Here is a 20,455-nt window from a genome sequence, read left to right as displayed (position 1 = left end):
ACAGACGACTTGTAATGTTCTCGTTAAGAATAGACTTTAATTTTAGTAATAATTTCTAAATTAGGACAAAGCAATTAATTTTCGTATCGTCTTTTACGTGAAAGCAAAGTGGTAATTCAGAATTAGCTTCAACTGTGCTGAAATACTAAAATTATCCTTCCTCATGTTTTAATTTATATATCTATTTTTCATTGAAAATTTCTTTCCTTTCATTGAAAAAGATGTTCATGTTGAAATTGTTGGGAAAAATTAATGAAGAACTTCCTTTTGATTTGTGGGAATTTTATTACAAATTTATAGTTTATTCTCGTGAATCGAATTCAATAATAGATTATATTTAAAAGTTCACAGAATTCTAAAAGGTCTATTCTGTTTTTGGATTCGAGGAAAATAACACACCAAAGAAGAAATAATTTTAGAATTTAAAAAGAGTCGCTGTAGGAAATTGATTTTTTTTTCGTTTTTTTTTTTGTAAAATTAGTTTTTAGAGGAAAAAATATTGTACTGCGATAATTTATGTAAATTTGTAATGATTACTTGTTATTGTTATTTTATTCGTTTTGTACTTTTGTATTTTTTTAAATATTTGTTTGTCATTTTCTTCGATTTTTCTATTTTTTTTGTAATTTCTTTATCATTTCTTTGTCATTTTCTTCGTTCTTTTAATATTTTTCGTTACTTTCTTTGTCAGTTCTTTGGCAATTCTTTGTCAATTCTTTGTCGTTTTCTTCCATTTTGAATTAAAAAAAATTTTTTTTGTCTGTTTTTTTGTCATTTTATTCATTTTCTTCATTTTTTTTCACTTTTTTGTCACTTTTTTAGTCAAAGCTTTAAAGACTTGGAACAAATAGGTTCTTATCGTATTGTACGATTATAAATATGTGTGTAAATAACTATTATATATTTTCGCCGAATAATGACAAGCGTTTAATTAGAATTTGTGTAATTAAAATTGAGGCGTGAATTCTCGTGAGATAAATGTGGTACGTCATTTTGTATTATTAGTTGCCAAAGTAAAGCCAAAGGCTCTTCGATATTTTTGCTCCGATTCAAGGTTAATAAATTGAGATAGATTCTGATATCAGATGAAGAGAATTTTCAATATTTATTGTCAAGAGAATTTTTCTCTCTTCCCGATATTGTAATTTATTTAACGTTTTTTCTAATTTTACGAATTATTTATTGATTTATATTTTTTTTTTTTTTTGATAAATTTATGTATTTATTTGTATACCTTATTTATAAATTTGTTTATAGTGATCCGAAAGTTCAAATGAATGAAAATTTTTGTCGTTGTAAATATTATTAATATTTAGAAAAAATGGGGAAAAACATTTAGAAAATTTATTTTCTAAATTTCAATTTTTGCAATATTATAAAAATAGAATTTGAATTGAGAAAAAAAATTTCGTTCGTTTGAACATTCGGAAAATTAGGAATATTTTTAGAAATTTAATTTGTAAATTAAATTTTTGATTACTTTTGTAATTGTAAAAATTCTCGAGTTGTAAACAATTTTCTTCGGTTTTTTTTTTTCTTTTTGTAGAATTTTTTCTCTAATTTGTTTCGTTTCCAGCTCTGTCATCGTCTAATTCGAAACAATCCGTCATCAGGGGAGCAGAATTTATCCAAATTTCTCCACCTGTGAATTTATATTTTTCTCCCATTTATTTTGATAATTTTTGGTGGGAAATTCTAAGCGAAGAAGACAATCACAAATTCTACTGAAAGAAGAGGACAAACACTTTTTTTTTTCTAAAAGCATGATGGAGAAGAGGAAAATGAAAATGCTCCAAAGTCTATAACGAATATGGTATATTTTTTCTATCTTCTCAATGAAATTAAAACAAAGTAAAAAAAAACAATGTATAAACAAAATAAGATGTAGGAAAATAAGTATTTACAGAAAGCGTAAAAATGTATAATATATGGAATTTTTTTTTAATTCCAATATTTTTATGATGAATCTTGGTAATATTGGTTATCTCTTGATAATGTAATGCATTGAGGATATTGAGAAAAAAATGTTTCTTTTTCTTTTTTATGACTTTTTGGAAGAGCACTATCGTTTTATGTCTTCATTACTATCCTCGACAAATGACGCGTTGATTGATCCACTTTTCCCACGCATGGGAATACCATTACCATTACCATTACCTTCAGATTCATCAGTTATCACAACATATTTGTAACACATCGCCATCACAGCAAAGACTATCATATCCAGAAACATGAGGCCAGCGAAGAGTAAAAATTCGTACGACTGAAAAATATAATATAAAAAAGAATATTAATTTTCTTTTTGTGAACTGAAAAGTTAAGTGTTAAGAAAATATTAAAAAGAATAAATAAATGAATAAATAAAATTGTAATAAATAATTATAATTATAAGTAAAAAAATAGAGGAAACTAGAGAAATAATTGTAAAAATAGCGAAAAAATAAAGTGGAAAGAAATGTTTTAAATTCTATATTAGAAAATACGGAAAAGAAAATAGTAAAATTGTTTAGTAAAAAATTATTTTGAAAAATATTTGGAAAATAGTGAAAAATTTGTACCTGCTTCATAAATGACGTTTCTGCGATAATTATCACAACCAAATTTCCAATAGCCACAGTTAATAACCAAGCGGATTGTAATAATGATTTCATACTGACTGGCGCTTGAGTGAAAGCAAATTCCAGACCAGTCACGGAAAACATAACTTCTCCCATTGTTATGACAATATACTGTGGTATTAACCAGAGTATATGAACACCATTTTCCGGCGTTACTGTTAGAATTTTCATGATTTTCACATTTTCAGAAATATACCCAACAAGTGTATAAACACCTCCTCGTCTAAACCTTATTGATTTTTCAATAAGTTTTTCATTCCAATAGAAATCATAAGTTCCAAGTTCCATTTCCATTAAAGCAGTCTCATTAAATTCACTTTTAATGTCAAATGTCAATTTAGTCGAACCGTCATGCACTAATCGAAGTACACCACTATCATAATCTGCCAACGATATTAGGGCACGTATAAAAAAATCTTTTTCCATTGCTTTTGACACTGAATCTTTGTAGGGAAAATACAACCCATTTCTATTTATTGGCAAGGAAATGGCAGTATTCTCGTGTAATAAAAATGAAACTGAAAAAAGAAATAATTTTATTATTGTAAAAATAACTTGAATTTTTTATTATTATATTTTTGCATCTTATTATTATTATTATATAGATAATTATATTATACACGAAAAAAAAATTAGATAATTATTATTTATACAAAAATCGCTTATTATCTAATTAATTATTACTATTTATTATTTTTAAAAATTTTAATAAAATTCAATTATTTTCAAAAACAATAAAAATTCGTCTGTGGAATTCAATTATTTAAGAAAATTGAAATAAAATTCTTCACAAAAATTCAATTATTTTCGAAGACAATAAAAAATCTTCTGTGAAATTCAATTATTTAAAAAAAATTTAATAAAATTCTTTCAAATAATTCAATTATTTTTGAAAATAATAAAAATTTTTTAGAGGAATTTAATTATTTGGATACAATTATTTTAATTATTAATTCTTCGAAAGAATTCAATATTGTTCTCAATACAAATTTCATCAAATTCGTAGAAAGAATTCAATTACTTTACAAAAGATTAATAAAATTATTTAATTATTAACAAAAATTTTGATAACAGGCTTTATAACAATTCAATTCTCTTTAATAGGATTTTAATTAAATTCCTTGAAATAATTTAATTATTTTTAAACATTTTAATACAAATTAATAAAAAAAAAATTAATTACTTTCAAATTTCTTTTTTTTAATTCATTGTAAAAAATTTAATTATTTTTAGAGATTTTAATAAAATTCTTCACAAAAATTAAATTATTTTTTTCGAAAACAATAAAAATTCATCTGTGAAATTGAATTATTTAAAAAAATTTAAATAAAATTCTTCACAATAATTCAATTATTTTTTCGAAAACAATAAAAAATCTTCTGTGAAATTCAATTATTTAAAAAAAAATTTAATAAAATTCTTTACAATAATTCAATTATTTTTTCGAAAACAATAAAAAATCTTCTGTGAAATTCAATTATTTCAAAAAAAATTTAATAAAATTCTTTACAATAATTCAATTATTTTTTCGAAAACAATAAAAATCTTTTTGAGGAATTCAATTATTTTTATAAAATTTTAATTATTAATTCTTCGAAAGAAATCAACTATTCTCAATGCAAAGTTCATCAAATTCGTAGAAAGAATTCAATTACTTTACAAAAGATTAATTTAAAAATTCAAAATATTTAAAATGAAAAATTATCAAAAAAAAGAGGAAAAAATTAAAGATTGTATTTTATTTATTGTTATATTTATTTTTGTATTAAAAAATTATTATGTTATTACCATTCTCTTCTCCAGAAGAAATTGAGAAATTTTCCTTATGACAAAGTGCAAAATTGGCTCTAATTGATATTTCCGTATAGTTATTGACTGGAATATTAATATTTTCCCAAAAATCGAGTGGCTTCAGTTCAAAAGTCTCGTTTTGCACTGACATTGGCACGGAACAATTCAGAGTATTGAATATCCTTAATTGACCCTTACCGGCAGTAGGAAGAATTGCATAAGTATCCTTCAAGTAAAATTTTCATTTGTTATTTATTTATTATAAATAATTATTATTATTTATTATTATTTATTTATTATTATTTATTTATTTATTATTATATATTATTTATTATTTTTTATTTTTTTATTTTTTTACTATTATTACCCATTATTATGCAAATGATAGTAATAATTTTTGCTAGTAATAATAAAAATAATAATAAAAATAAAAAAATAATAATTTATATTACTATAATATATTAATTAATAGATTATTAACAATAATATTATTATTAATTTTATTATAAATTATAATATTTTATATTGTACAATAGTTATTATTTTAATTAATTTCAAATTTTTTAATTGTATAAAAGAATATAAAATATTTTTATTAATTTAATTAATTTTACAAAATGTTTTTTTTTTCCATTTTAATTTAATTTATTTACTTATTAATTTATTTATTAATAATAAAAAATTATAGATACCTCCATTTGAAATTCAACAACTGATGAGATGATAAAAGCAAACGCTGCCAGTACACCGCCGAGAGTCAATTTTTTGAGAGGAGTATTGAATATTTTGAGTTTATGAAAAATTGGATATAAACAGCTATTGAAGATTGGAATGAAAAGTACAATTAAAAATGGATTGACGACTTGCATCTGATCGGGTTTTATTATGTAACTGCCAATTTCACCGTTCATATTGTTTGCCTGGAATGTCCATCTCGATCCTTGTTGATCGAAAAGTGCCCAAAATATTGGCAGAGGCAGAAATAATTTCAGTACTTTTAATGCCGATCTTATGTCTTCAATCATTTTTGATGAATATTTATCGTCCGCGTAATCCAACCAATGGTCCCTTTTATTGTGACTCGAAGTTTTATATTTTCTTCGAATTGCATGCTATTTTAGAAAAATAAAAAAAAATTTGTCAAATGTTTTTCTTATTATAATTAATTAAATTTTAATTAAATTCATGAATTTAAATTTTTTTCTTTCATTTTTTTATTCACTTACACTACATGTTTTTTATTCAGGGTTGCCACAAATATTTTATTTTATTTTTCAGTAGGAATTAATATTCTTCATAACATTCAAATTCAAACCTTTTTGAAATTCAACAATTTATAAGAATATTTTTACAAAACATAAAATTTTTCAAAAAAAGTTAATTATTTACAAAAATCCTAATAAAATCCTTCGCAAAAATTCAATTATTTTTACAAGTAGTAAAAATTTCTCAAAAAAATTCAATTATTTAAAAAAAATGCAATAAAATTCCAAGCAAGAATTCAATTTATTTTCATAAATAATAAATCAATTATTCGGTAATTAATTTTTAAATTAATTTTTATTAGAAAATTCTAGAGGACTTAAATTGTTTAAAATTGAATTCTCATGAAGAATTTTATCAACAAATTTTTAAATAATTGAATTCCTTTGACAAATTTTAATAAAATTTTTAAGAATAATTACATTTTTCGTGGAATTCGATTAAAATTGCATAAAAAATAATTAAAATCCTGCGATGAGTTTTATTATTTATGAAAATAATTAAAATTTTCCCAAGAATTTTATTAAAATTTTTCTAAAATGATTGAATAATGGAGAAGAATTTTTATTTAAAAAATATTTATTTAAAATAATTTTTATTTATAAAGATACTTGAAATTTTGACAAGAATTAAAAAAAACGATTTTAATTAATTGAATTAATTGAATTTTTACGAAGAATTTCATTACTTTTGAAAATAATTTCATTCTTCAAACGAATTTTATTCAAGTTTATAAAAATAACTGAATTTCTGTAAAGAATTTTATTATTTATATTCAAAATAATTGAATTGTTACAACGAATTTTATTCAAGTTTATAAAAATAATTGAATTTCGGTGAAGAATTTTATTATTTATAAAAACTTTGAAAATAATTCAATTCCTGTGAAATTTTGTCAAGAATTTTTATTAAAAATTTTTTTAAAATAATTGAATTTCGAAGAAGAATTTTATTATTTATAAAGATAATTGAAATTTTGACGAGATTTTTTTTTTAATTTTTGAACATAATTGAAATTCTGCGAAGAATTTTTATATCTTGAAAATAATTGAATTTCTGGAATCATTTGTAACTTTTCCAAAATTCAATTTTTTTTTTAGTATTTTTAACCAAAAATTCTTCTATTAATCTAGTATTTAGGAAAATTGTAAAAATTATTCATTAAATAATTCATAATAATTTTATGATAGTTTTTCAAGAATTAAGTTATTTAAAAAGAAATTATTGTCAGAAATAGAAAAAATTGAAGAAATAAAAAAAAACATCAAAATTTAGAGTTTTCTCATGAATTTTAAAAATTCAATTTTTTCCAGTACTTTTATTAAAAATCCCTGACTTTTCCCTGAATTCCCTGACCTGTGGCAACCCTGTTTTTTTTTATTTTTCTGTTTTCGTTTATTCCACTTTGTTTCTTTTTTTTCACTAAATTTTTTTCACGTTTCAAATTTTTTTTCCACGTTTTAAATTCATTAAATTTATTTTAGAAATTGAGGTAAATTTATTCACTTCATAAGTAAATATTTAGTGAACAGTTTCCCCGAATTTGAGCAATAAATTTATTTACTAAATTTATTATGTAAATTGATTAAGTAATATTTTTTGCAAATATATTTAGTAAATTCTTTTAATAAATTTGGTTTGTAATCTTTTTTCTTAAGTTGTCTTAGTAAATTTTTATAGTAAACTTAGTCACTTTTATTTCATAATTTTTTTTGTAAATTTATTTACAAAATTTATTTACAAAATTAATTTACAAAATTAATTTACAAAATTTATATTTTATTTTAGCTTTTTCAATTTTTTTAGTAATTATTTTAACTAAGTTTTATGAAAAATTTATTTCGACAATTTATTTAAATAATTTTTTTCTGTTTATTTAATAAATCGATTCAGTTAATTTCATTTGTAAATTATTTTCCTTGATTAATTTTTTGTCCCTTTTTATTTTTGTAAATAAATAAATTGAAAGTGACAAAATTATCATAATAAATTCATCTATTAAAATTATTTAGTAAATTGACCAGCGGTAAACTTATTTACTTTTTATTTTTACAAAATAAATTTACTAAATCAAATCATTTGCTATAGTAAATTTTTGAATTAAATAAATTATTATTTATTTTTTCAATAATAATTTTATGTTTGCAATCAATTTTTATTCAGTTTACATATTTAAATAAATAAATAGAATAATAAATTATTTAAAAAATTAAAAAATAACTTGTCTCGTTTATTACAAAAATAAAAAAATATTTAGAGTTAAAAATAAATTTTCAAAAGAAATCTATATATGAATGATAAATAATACAATAAATATTATTTTTTATTAATTTTTCCTCTCGCCTTGTAAATTTATTGAGCACTGTTTTTTTATTTACGAAATTATTAGTCATCAATAAATTTAATCGAAGTGAATGTATGTACATATTTCCATAAAGTTGAAAAATCATTTTCCATGAATAATTAAAGGAAAACTCACCGCTATGCATTTAGACACATTCAACACCACATTGCCTTCGGGTTTTTTAATTCTGTAGAGAGGTTTACCAAGAATGAAAATCACTGAAATTAAATACAAATGCTTTAAATAAAGAAAAAATTACACTTTTGCAAAAAAAAAAAATTTTTCTTTTTTTCTAACAATGAAAAACAACAAAAAATGGAAAATAACGAATTTAAAAAATAAATAAATAAAAATAACGAATATGATTTGAATTCTATTTGTACTAAAGAACATTGTTTTATTTTTTAGCCCGTATTTAAATTTTTAAATGAAAAAAAAAAAAAAAAAAAAAAAAAATTATGAACAAATTGTATGTTTTGGAGTATAATTAGTTTTTATTCTTATTTTAGAAAAAAAATAGAGAGAGAGAAAATATCACACCTATTGATAGAGCCATTAAAACAGCAGGAACTAAAAAGGCCAGTGAGAAACAGGAATCAATACCAAAACATTTAATGTCCTCTCTCAAGATTGGAGTTATAAAAGTTGAGATCAAAGAACCGGAATTAATAGCAAAATAAAAAAGTGAGAAAAAAGTAGTTAATGCAATTTCCTGTTGAGGCATGATAAATTGATCGCCTCCAAAAGCAGATACACATGGCTTTATCCCACCGGTTCCCAGAGCCACTAACACTAGGCCAAGCATTGTAAATTCTCTGAAAAATAAATAATTATTAATTTTATCAATATTCCAATGGGCTTATAAAAATTAAAATCGTGCTTTCGGGTGAGAATTTATTTATCGATTGTCTTTCATACTTTACTATTTTTTTAATTTTTAATATTTTTTGCTTTACTATTTTTTCACTTTACAATTTTTTTTTACTTTTCAATATTTTTTACTTTACAATTATTTCACTGTGCAATTTTTTTTTTATTTTTTAATTTTCATTTTTTTAGATGTTTTTTACTTTAGTATTTTTTAATTTTTTATTACTTTTTTTTAATAATTTTTACTTTACTATTTTTTTTACTATTTAATATTTCTTACTTTTATAATATTTTTTACTTTACTATTTTTTTTACTATTTAATATTTCTTTCTTTATAATATTTTTTACTTTACTAGTGTTTTTTACTTCTTTAGTATTTTTTACTTTTCTAATGGTTTTTACATTGCTATTTTCTTACTTCTTTAATATTTTTTACTTTACTATTTTTTTTACTTTTCAATATCTTTTTCTTTTCATTTTTGTACAATAATATTTTTTTCTACTTTTCTAATATTTTTTAATTTTAATTTTTTTTTGTTTTTTAAATATTTTTTACTCTTCTAACATTTTTAAATTTTATATTTTGCTTTACTTTTCTAATATTTTTTAATTTTATATTTTGTTTTACTTTTCTAATATTTTTTAATTTTATATTTTGTTTTACTTTTCTAATATTTTTTAATTTTATATATTTTTTTTTTTGAAACATTTTTTATTTTTCTAATAGTTTACAATTTTTTTTTTTTTTTTTTTTTGATAAACGTATATTTATCAAAATTGTGAAAGCGAGTTAATTTTATTAATTTACACAAAGTTCTCGTGAAGTAAATTTTAATAGAGATTCAATTTTACAATTTATTATGAGAAAAATAATTTTCATTTTGAAATAATAGAAAGATTTATCATTTTTAAATAAAACAACTTTTTTTATAATGATATTACAAGCAAATTAATAAATCTGAAATATTGATAAAATGACAAGTAATTCAATATTATTATTCAACTTTCTAATTTTTTTTCCCCCCATTTACAGAAATAAGAAATTATCCTTGAAACAAAAAAACATCTCTTCATTGAGATTTATTGACTCTTTGAAAGTGAAAAATAACTAAATCATTAAAGAGAACGAAGCCGTCAAGAATGAGTGAATTATTTATTTACTTATTTTATTATTAAATTACATATACATTACTATTATTATTTTCGCTCCCATAATAGTTTTTTTCTAAATATTTATAGTTTCGTATTTTTTTTTTAAATTCTCTTTTGGTTTTAAAAATAATTTTTTTGACTGTTAAAAATTTGATTTTCAATTCATCATTGGAATTGAATTTATAAAATAATTAAGTAATTATTATTAATTAAATAATTAAGTAATTAAATTATGAAAGTAAAGTAGTAAATAATTGAAAGTTATTTTAAATAAAGAAAATAAAGAAAAATAAATAATTACTGAATTAATGACTAATTTTTTCTATTTACAGTTCAAATTATTGTAAATTTTAATTATTGAGAAATAATTATATTGAATTATGGAAAATAAAATTTTTTTATTATAAATATCTATGAATTTGATGAATATATGAAATAAAAAAATATTTACCGGGTTGCAAAATTGAGCCATGGCGTTGCGCTAGCGGACAATATAAATTGTCCAATTGCATAAATAATACTAATGTAAAAAATAGTTTTGAACTTTCCAAGAAGCGAGTCGGACAGCATTGCTCCAAAAATGGGTGTCAAGTATGCCAACATTATAAAAATGTGAAAAATAACTGTCGATGTATTTTCACTGTATAGTAAAATTCTCTGTAGGTACAATGTCAATACGGCTGAAAAGTACATTTAAAAAAAATTATATTTTTACTTTCATTCTATTTTTTTTTCATTTGTTAAATATTTTTGAAAATAAAATAAAAAAAGAAAACTATTTTAAAATCTTTTTTTTTAAATAAAATAAAAAAAAGAAAACTTTTTTTTGTGTTGTATTTATTGTATATTTAAGATTTTATATGAAAATTAAATAAAAAAAATTATCATTTTCATTGCGTTAAGAATAATTTTTTTTTTCTATAGTTACAAAGTTGAAGATGGAGAAAAATTTACTTCGCATTCCATAGAAAGCAAATCGTTCACAGAATTCATTGCTGATGATGAAGAAAACTGACTTCGGGTACTTCAATTTCTATTGAGAGAAACAAGTAAATATTTTTTATTAATTAATCACTTTCTTGAAATTTTTATTAATTATTAATTTAGAAATTTAAATGTTATAATGTCGTATCAAATTAATATTAGAAATTTTTGAAAAATAATTTTAGGAGTACACTGCATTTTTTTTTTATTTTTGAAAGAAATTTTTTTATTGCTGATGTTAATAATTATTAATTGTTTAAAATATAAACTATAAATGAATGCAGGTTTTATTACTAATAATATTATTAATTATTACTCTAATAATATTTTATACTTTAATAGTATTATTATATAATAATAATATTATTATAATATTATTATATAATAATATTATATAATAATATTATTATTATATTATTATAATAATAATAATGTGCAAGACATAAAAAAAAACATAAAATTCGGTAATTAATTATTAAAATTTTTTTATATTTGAAAATAATTGCATTTTCGTATAAAAAATGGTAAAATTATTAAAAGTCTCTTTATTTAAAAAAAAAAAAATAGTCATTCAAATGTGAAATTCATTCCAGTTCTAAAATTTATGCAACTTTTATGAGTTCTGCGATTAGGAAAAATTGTACACCATTTGATATACAAAATGTTAAAGTTTGTTTTACATTTAGACAAAAATAATTTGCTGAAAATTACTTTTAAAAAAAACCCCAAAAAAATCAATTTATTGTGTAATTTAATTTTTTTATATTTATTAAAATAATTTTTTTTTATTTATTTATACAAAAAAATTACCCTTGTGGTATGGCTGAAATTATTTATAATAAATTATTAATAAAATTTAATAATTTAATAATAATAATAATAGTAAAGAGTGAGGGGCGTTTTTTGTTTTGTAAGCAAGTTGATTCTAAAAGAAAAACAATAAAAGTAATTTAGTAAAAATAAATACAATAATTACAATAATAATAGAAAATAAGAAAAAAATTAGAATAACAATAATAATATTAATAATAATACGTCTACTTATAAAAAAATAAATAATATCTCGTGGAACAATGTGGATAACAATAAAAATTTAATTTAAATAGAAAATAAAATACGCTTGCAAATTGCGAGAATACCGTAAAGAAAATAAAAAATAAAAAAATGCCATTTAAACGGGTCAATTATCAATAGATAGAAAATTATTCAATAATTGTTTAATGTCCCAGCTATAACACCTTTTTTAATGTAAAAAAAAAATTTGTATTGATAAAAAGCATTAATTACAAAAAGATAAGATTAAACTATTATGTTGCTTCAATTATTAAAAGAACGACGAAAATCCTGACTCAGAAAATTTTATTTTTTAAATAAATTTATAAATTATAATTATAATTATTATTCTATTGCTTCTTTTTGTTTATTTATTATTCTTTTAAATTTTAATTTATAAATTTATAATTTATAATAATTAATAAGTTATTGATAAATAGAAATAAATCTTAGAGTTTCGAATTTTTAAAAAATTATTATTAGGTATTCAATTATCGGCAAATCCTTTTAAAATTAAAATTTTGTGTGTCCGATATTTTTTCTTTTTTTTTTATTTAAATCTAGAAAATTATTTCCATTTATCAAAATGTTTCTGATAGAGAATATTATTATCTGATTATTTTCAGATTGCAATGTCTTGTTTATTGTCTGTTAAGTTTCTTTGGCATTTTTTTCTTATCTTATTACGGTTATTAGTATTCTTTTAAATAAAAAAAACGAAAAAATTTATTGTAAATCCCCAAATGAAAAGAATCTTCAAAAAAAAGGGAAAATAAGCGAATAGTATTTAAGTATAAAATTGTAGGTAAAAATATTTAACGTTAATTTTTTTTCTCCTTTTTTTATTCTGTGGTCAGTCTGACACCGGAATGAACGGTTAAATAAACTATTTGCAATACATAGTTGCATTTATCTGAGACAAGTGTGTAAAAGACTTATTACGTGTAAAAGTCGTAAAATTAAAGAGCTCAAGACACTTTACATAAAACATAAAATTATAACTATTATAAAAATTTTTTTTTTCTATCTGTTTATACAATGTTGATTATTTGCACACGTTTGTTACAATATAAAAATATTGCGTCGCAGAATTTAGATTTATAATAATGACATGCTAAATATAAACCAAAATAATCCTCTTTTATTCGTCTCGAAAGGAAATTATTAAAAAAAAAAAGTGTATTAACACTTCTGTTTATCAACAAGAAATACTGTCACTTTTGAATGTTTTTATAATAAAATTTTCACAGAAGAGAATTTATTAATAAATAAAAAAAAATTGGAAACAAATTTATAAACAAACAAAAATGCGAAATTCGTTTTGTTTACATAAGATTTATACATTTTTTTTATTGTACAGTACTTTTTTTATTTATTATTTAGTTATTTTTACTTTTTATTTTTTTATTTACTTTATTTACTGCTTATTATTCGTATTTATTTTATTTATTAATTTGAATAAATTTTCCATAAGAATCCAATTTCTATATTGAATAAATATTAAATATATATTTAAATAAATTTTAGTAAAATTCTTTAGAAGAATTATTCAATTATTTTTGTAACAGAATTTAAATAAAATTTCTCGAAAGAATTCAATTATTATTAAATATTTTAATTAATTAATTAATTAATTTAATTTTAATTTTTAATTTTAATTTTAATTATTTTTTAATTTTATTTTAATTATTTATATGCGAATTTAATTATTTTCAATTTCAATACAATTTTAATAAAATATCACGAAAGAATTAAATTATCTCAATAGGACCGCGAGAAACATAAAATTGTACTAAATAAATAAATTATTTTCAATTCAATTTTACTAAAATTGTTCGAAAAAATTCAATTATTTGCAATTCAATTTTACTAAAATTCTTTGAAAGAATTCAAATTAATAAGAAAATGTTGATAAAATTCTTTGAAAAAAATTCAATTATTTTTCATAATTTTAATTAAATTCTTGACTTTGGAATTATTTTAGATTAAAAAATATTTATTAACTAATTAACTATTGAATTGAATTAAATTGAATTATTGGCATGTATTTTAATTATTTTTTTTCAAGAATTCAATTATTTTCATGAATAAAAAAATTCTTCGTAGGAATTAAATTATTTTCAATACAATTTTAATAAAATTTTACAAAAAATTAAATTATTTTCATGTATTTTAATAAAATTCTTTATAAAAATTAAATTATTTTCAATTCGATTTTAATAAAACGTTTAATAAAAATTAAACTATTTTTTATGTATTTTCTTAAAATTCGTGACAAAAATTCAATAATTGTTTTTAATTCAATTAGTTTACTAAAATTTTTTGAAAGAATTCAAATTAATAAGAAAATGTTGATAAAATTCTTTGAAAAAAATTCAATTATTTTTTATAATTTTAATTAAATTCTTGATTTCTGGAATGATTTTAGATTAAAAAGTACTTATTAACTAATTAAGTAATTAACTATTGAATTGAATTGAATTATTGTCATTTATTTGAATTAATTTTTTTTCAAGAATTCAATTATTCTCATAAATAATCAAATTCTTCGTAGAAATTCAATTATTTTCATGTATTTTAATAAAATTCTTTATAAAAATTCAATTATTTTCAATTCGATTTTAATAAAATGTTTAATAAAAATTCAATTATTTTTATGTATTTTAATAAAATTCTTTACAAGAATTCAATTATTTTCAATTCGATTTTAATAAAATGTTTAATAAAAATTCAATTATTTTTATGTATTTTATTAAAATTCTTTACAAGAATTCAATTATTTTCAATTCGATTTTAATAAAATGTTTAATAAAAATTCAATTCTTCTCAGGATTTGTTATTTTGAATAAAATTTTAATTAAGTGCCTCAATAGAATTCAATGACTTTCAGAAATTTTAATAAAAATCTTCGATACAATTGAATTATTTTCAAAAATTTTGAATAAAATTCTACAAATAATTTTGTTTAGTTAATTTTTTTCATTTCTTATTAAATCTTGAGAAAATTGAATTAAGATTTTATTTATGAATTAAAAATATTTAAAAAAAGAATTATCAAGAAAATTTTAATTAAAAACAAGTAAAAACAATTAAATTCAAAATTTGGACAAACAACCGAACTACAACAATTATTATTATTATTTATTCAATTTTCATATGTTTATTTGATTAATTATTTATAATTATTTAATAATAATGATAATAGATATTCTTTATAAAAGAATAAGTTTTTGGATTTATTATATAATTTAGGATATATATTTTTGGTCAAAAATATCCTCTAAAATAGATATTCTTATTTATATTTACTTAATTTATTATTTATTTATAGATTTATTTTTCTTATCTTAAGAATTTTAAATTAATTAATTTTTTTATCTTTAATTCTTTACTTTTTATTCTAACATTGCTTTAGACGAAGATAAGACGATATATTAATATAAATAAGTGATAATAAAAAATATAAATAATTAATTAAAATATTGAAAAATATATTTGAAGTTTTTTTTAATCAGTTACTTAAAGAATAAACAATTTTTTCGCTCCTATTTTTTTTTTTTTTAAACTCTTCCGGTTTATAAAAATAAAATCGTGATATCAGTTTTTTTTTTCTTATGGGAATGATTTCCTAGAAAATATTGTATGAAATAATTGTTGCTATTACGAGATACTTTTTTTTTGTATTGTATTTTTGAATTGAATGCATTTTAGTTCGTTTAAGATCTAAAGGACTCACATGATCTTTTATGACGCGAACTTATGACATTGCATTTATAGTGTGTAATGAATGAATTTCAATGAGGAAGTATATACATATATATATGTGAATAGTAGGCGAGTTAATTAATTCGCCGTAAAATTAAATAAGTGTTTCTGTTTGGATACTGTTTGTGACTTTAAATTTTTATTTTTTGAATTAGAATTTTGAATTAGAATTTTTTTTTCTATTTTTTTTTTTTTTTGGTTCTATAATATTTGTCAACCGTGAAAATAAATGTAGTTTAAAAGTCAATGAACCTTTAACCAACATTCCATAATCAACGAGCTACATTCCTAAAAGTCTATACTGGATTGTATTTGTTGAGAAAAATCCTACATAGCAATATCCGGTTGTTGTGAATGGAATTGAGATATATAAAAAAAAATGTCGTATTTTTCAATCAAATCAGAAGTGAACAAAAAATAAAATTTTTATTTGATTCAAATAATCGGTTATTTGATATTGTTATTTTATTATTGAATCAATAGTTTTTATTTGCTTTCCAAAATGGAATTATTTATTAATATTTGAGTCAATTAAATTTTATTCGTTTCAAACATCAATACGGAGAGACGGAATTTAGTTGTAAGATTAAAAAATAAAAAGAAAAATAAAATAATAAAAATAAATTTGCAATAAAATAAAAAAAATCTACAAAAAAATAAAATTAACAATTATTTCATTTAAAAGAAAATTATTTTGGTTCAAATAAAAATTAAACCGAAAATAAAAACCGAAATTATTTTCTTTAAATAAAAATTGTTTGGTTCCAAACGAAATAATTTCCTTCAAATAAAAATTGTTTTGCTTCCAGCCGAAATTATTTTCTTCAAATAATAATTATTTTGTCTAGACCAAAATTATTTACTTGAATAAAAAATATTATTATTAATAAACAGAATATACCTATATAATTAATTTATATAATAAATAATTGAAAATAATTCAATAAATAAAAAATTATAAGATATAAATTGTTACTACGAGTACAACTGATTAAATAATAAATTATTATTTTTTAACTGTTACAAAAAAAATTATTTCGTTGAAAGTGTCTAAACCGAATTTTTTTTTTCTTGAAATCATAATTATTTGCTTAAAGGGCATTTGTACCTAAATTAGTTGAGTAAAAAATTTTATTATTAGTTAACATAATAGTAAATTTAATTTAATAATAAATAATTAAATAAGAAATCCAACGAAATAAATAATTATTTATTGAATTATTGAATAAATAAATAAAATAATTGAAAATAACTCGATAAATAAAATATATTAAAATATAAATTATTACTTCGAGTAAAGTTGATAAAATAATAAATTATTATTTATTTATAAATAATTTAAAAGATGAAATGGCAAATTCATTTCAAAATTATGGTCCGCAGTGTCAATCTGAATGCATATGATTTTATTCGACCATGGCCTACCTTTTCTAAAACGTAGATAAAGACATAAAGTACGATAATAAAACAAGTGAAATAATGACGATTGTTCACAACAATCAACTGTGAAAAAATGTTTTCTCCTCTTGCGTGTTTATAAAATAAATCAGTAAGGTGCTAATTGATTATTAAAAAAAAATTCGTTTATACAATTTTTTTTCAATCTATTTTAAACAAAATTTTTTTTATTTGTTATATTTTGTTCATTAATTAATAAACAAGTGGATTTAATATTTTTAATTTGACATTAAATTGAATAATTGATTCTAATTTGAGTATTGACATTAAATATTTGGATTTTACAGTGCTTATAAATTAATACTTTGTTTAGAGAAATTTTTTATTTTTCAAAAAGATTAAAAATATATTGATGTTGATAAGAATGAAAGTACAAATTTAACTTGTCACGAGATTTTTATTTTGATAAATTGAACACTTGAGTGGAGAAAAAATTTGTCTTATAATAATCGAAAAGAAAATTAATTTCTGTAATATAAAGCATAATTTGTAAAAATAAATTGCTTTACTTAAATAATAAATTTAATTCTTGTATTTTTATCAATTTTTTTATTTATCAATTTTTGTAAATTGGAAAAGTACTTTTAAGGTTATTTCTATTGCGTTTCAATTGTTTCTTATTTTTTTTAAATTTTATTTTCTAAAACTGCTCTTCAATAATTCAGTTAATTATCTTTATTTTTAATTCAATTATTTATTTTTCATCCAATTATTTATTTTGTATACTATTCAATTATTTATTTTTATATACTACTCTATTATTTTACTTTATTTACTATTCGATTATTTATTTTCTTTACCATTCAATTATTTTTTTTTTTTTAGTTTTTTATTCAATTATTTACATTGCATTGAATTCAATTCTCTGATTTAATTTCTATTCAATTATTTACGTTGTTTTTCACTCAGAAGTCTTTTTTTTATTTTCGATTCAAATATTTATATGGTTTTATTTTTTAACTGTTTTTTTTAATAATTGAATTATTCAATTATTACATTTTATTTACACTTAGATTTTATTCAATTATTTACTTTGCATTTAATTCAATTATTTATTTTGATCTCTATTCAATTACTTACATTGATTTCAATTCAGTTATTTATTTTGTTTTCTATTCAATTACTTACATTGATTTTAATTCAATTACGTGTTTCATTTTCTATTCAATTATTTATATTGTTTCCCACTAATCCGATTTTTTCAAATCAATTATATTTACATTGTCTTTAATTCAATTATTTATATTGTTTTCTATTCTATTTTTTACATTAGAAATAATTGAATTATTCCTTAGTTTCGTTCAATTTAGTTTTAATTGTTTTTTTATTATTTATGTGATAGTTAATTATTTATTTACTTAAAATTTTATTAATTTATTATTTTAATTTTTTATGATTATAATTTTTTTTTAATTTTTCGTATTTATTTATAATTGAAAATATTTTATTAGTTTTTAATTGAAATGTTTAATAATAATAATAATAATAATAATTCTAGTTTTCAATTCAAATTCAAGTTATTAATTATTTTCGAATAAATTTTCTGGTTTAAAAATTTGTTGTTTAAATTTTAATTGAATTATTTGAGTTAAATTATTGAATTATTTATTTAATTTTTGAATTTTTTTCTTTGCAATGATTTATTTTTAAATTCAGTTGTTTTGAATCAGAATATTAATTATGAAACACAATTCCTTTTTTTCGAAAATTTTTCTTGATTCTTTATTTTTTATCACTTTTCAATTCTTATCGTCCATGTTTTATGTAATTTACAATGGTATTATCAACTTTTTTTTATCTTTTTTCCTTTTCTCCGGCAAGCAATGATGAATAATTTGCAAAATGCAAGTGTACAATTAAATAAATAAACAAATAAAATAAACATATAAATAAATCATTGAAAGTGTCAACTAAGTTGATGATGAACGATTTTTAAACGAATAAATAAAATTAATACACGGTTATTTAATTTTTAAATATATGTTTTAAAATTTGTTTTAAAATTTAATTTCAATTTTCAAAATTAATTTTGAATTTTCAATATTAATTTCAATTTTCAATTTTAACTTCATTTCATTTTTTAAACTTTATTTCAATTTTCAATATTAATTTCAATTTTTCAGTTTCATTTCATTTTTCAAACTGAATTTGAAATTTTTCAAATTTAAAAACACCAAAATTTAAATATTTACCTTCTGCACAGTATCTCCCCCTTTTTCGTGCATTTTGTACACCAAAAATTATTCCAGTAAAACAATTTTTAATTTAAAAATCACATATATATTAATATCACAAGAAAATTGCCTTCAAACTATTCTACCATTGAATAATTTAAAGCTAACGTAGAAAAAACGTTCAATTATAATAATAATACATTTTAAAAATTTTTTTTCTGTTTTTAAAATGTGTTATGACATGTGTTACGTTGTTAAGACATTAAAAAAAAATGTATAACGTCAACACTGTTCCGTTCAACTGCTACTGTTACACTGCATGTAAGTATTTAAAATGATGTGAAAGTCGCTGAACGTGAAGAAGTCTGTAACATAAAAGTCTCGAACCAATCTGTAGGCCAAAGTCGTTTCTGACAACAACGAAAAAAAGGGTGGAGGTATGGACAAAAAAAAGGGGGGGGGGATAAATAGCTCAAATAAAACATGTCCAGATTTTTAATTACATGTACCTGTTAGAATCATCATTGATGATTTTCACGATCATTACAATGGAATGTTTTTCCGTAAAAGTTGTTTTAAATGTAAGAAAAAAATAATTGAATATTGAAAAAAAAATTTATTTTATTCTAACCGATTACTTTTTTTTTGTTAAATAATTATTTACTTGAATAAAATAATTTTTATTTAAATCAAATAAATTATATTTAAATCAAATAAATTATATTTGAATCAAATAAATTATATTTGCATTAAATAAATTATATTTGAATCAAATAAATTATATTTGAATCAAATAAATTATATTTGCATTAAATAAATTATATTTGAATCAAATAAATCAAATTTATAGAGAAACCTATATTTTCGAAAATTATTAGAATAAATTAAAATATTTGAATAAAAATTGTCAATATATTTAAAAATTATTTTCTATTGTACGACAGTGACAAAGTCAATGTGTCGATGACATGGTTTGCGGAGC

At 19.4% G+C, this 20,455-nt stretch overlaps 1 protein-coding gene across 2 annotated transcripts; it reads right to left on the bottom strand.

The window, feature by feature from the left end:
* Positions 1–1,488: 1,488 nt before the first annotated feature.
* Positions 1,489–19,835, bottom strand: LOC122500352 (peptide transporter family 1). 2 transcript variants are annotated; one of them, XM_043609252.1, is made up of 10 exons: positions 19,492–19,835; positions 10,994–11,072; positions 10,491–10,719; positions 8,557–8,831; positions 8,152–8,234; positions 5,102–5,521; positions 4,407–4,635; positions 2,559–3,136; positions 2,158–2,263; positions 1,489–1,642 (listed from the first exon to the last, which is right to left on the bottom strand). In XM_043609252.1, the coding sequence occupies exons 1-10, from the start codon at positions 19,522–19,524 to the stop codon at positions 1,557–1,559; spliced, it is 2,118 nt and encodes a 705-aa protein (XP_043465187.1). In that variant the 5' UTR covers positions 19,525–19,835; the 3' UTR covers positions 1,489–1,556. The 2 variants fall into 2 exon arrangements, with proteins under 2 accessions (XP_043465187.1, XP_043465186.1); XM_043609251.1 differs by lacking the exon at positions 1,489–1,642 and having other exon boundaries at positions 1,799–2,263; positions 19,492–19,833.
* Positions 19,836–20,455: the final 620 nt, after the last annotated feature.

The sequence above is a fragment of the Leptopilina heterotoma genome, unplaced genomic scaffold (genome assembly GCF_015476425.1).
Source record: "Leptopilina heterotoma isolate Lh14 unplaced genomic scaffold, ASM1547642v1 Lhet_183, whole genome shotgun sequence".
Classification (NCBI taxonomy): domain Eukaryota; kingdom Metazoa; phylum Arthropoda; class Insecta; order Hymenoptera; family Figitidae; genus Leptopilina; species Leptopilina heterotoma.
The sequence above is the reverse complement of the archived record's forward strand: the minus strand, read 5'-3'. Positions and strand labels throughout refer to the sequence as shown.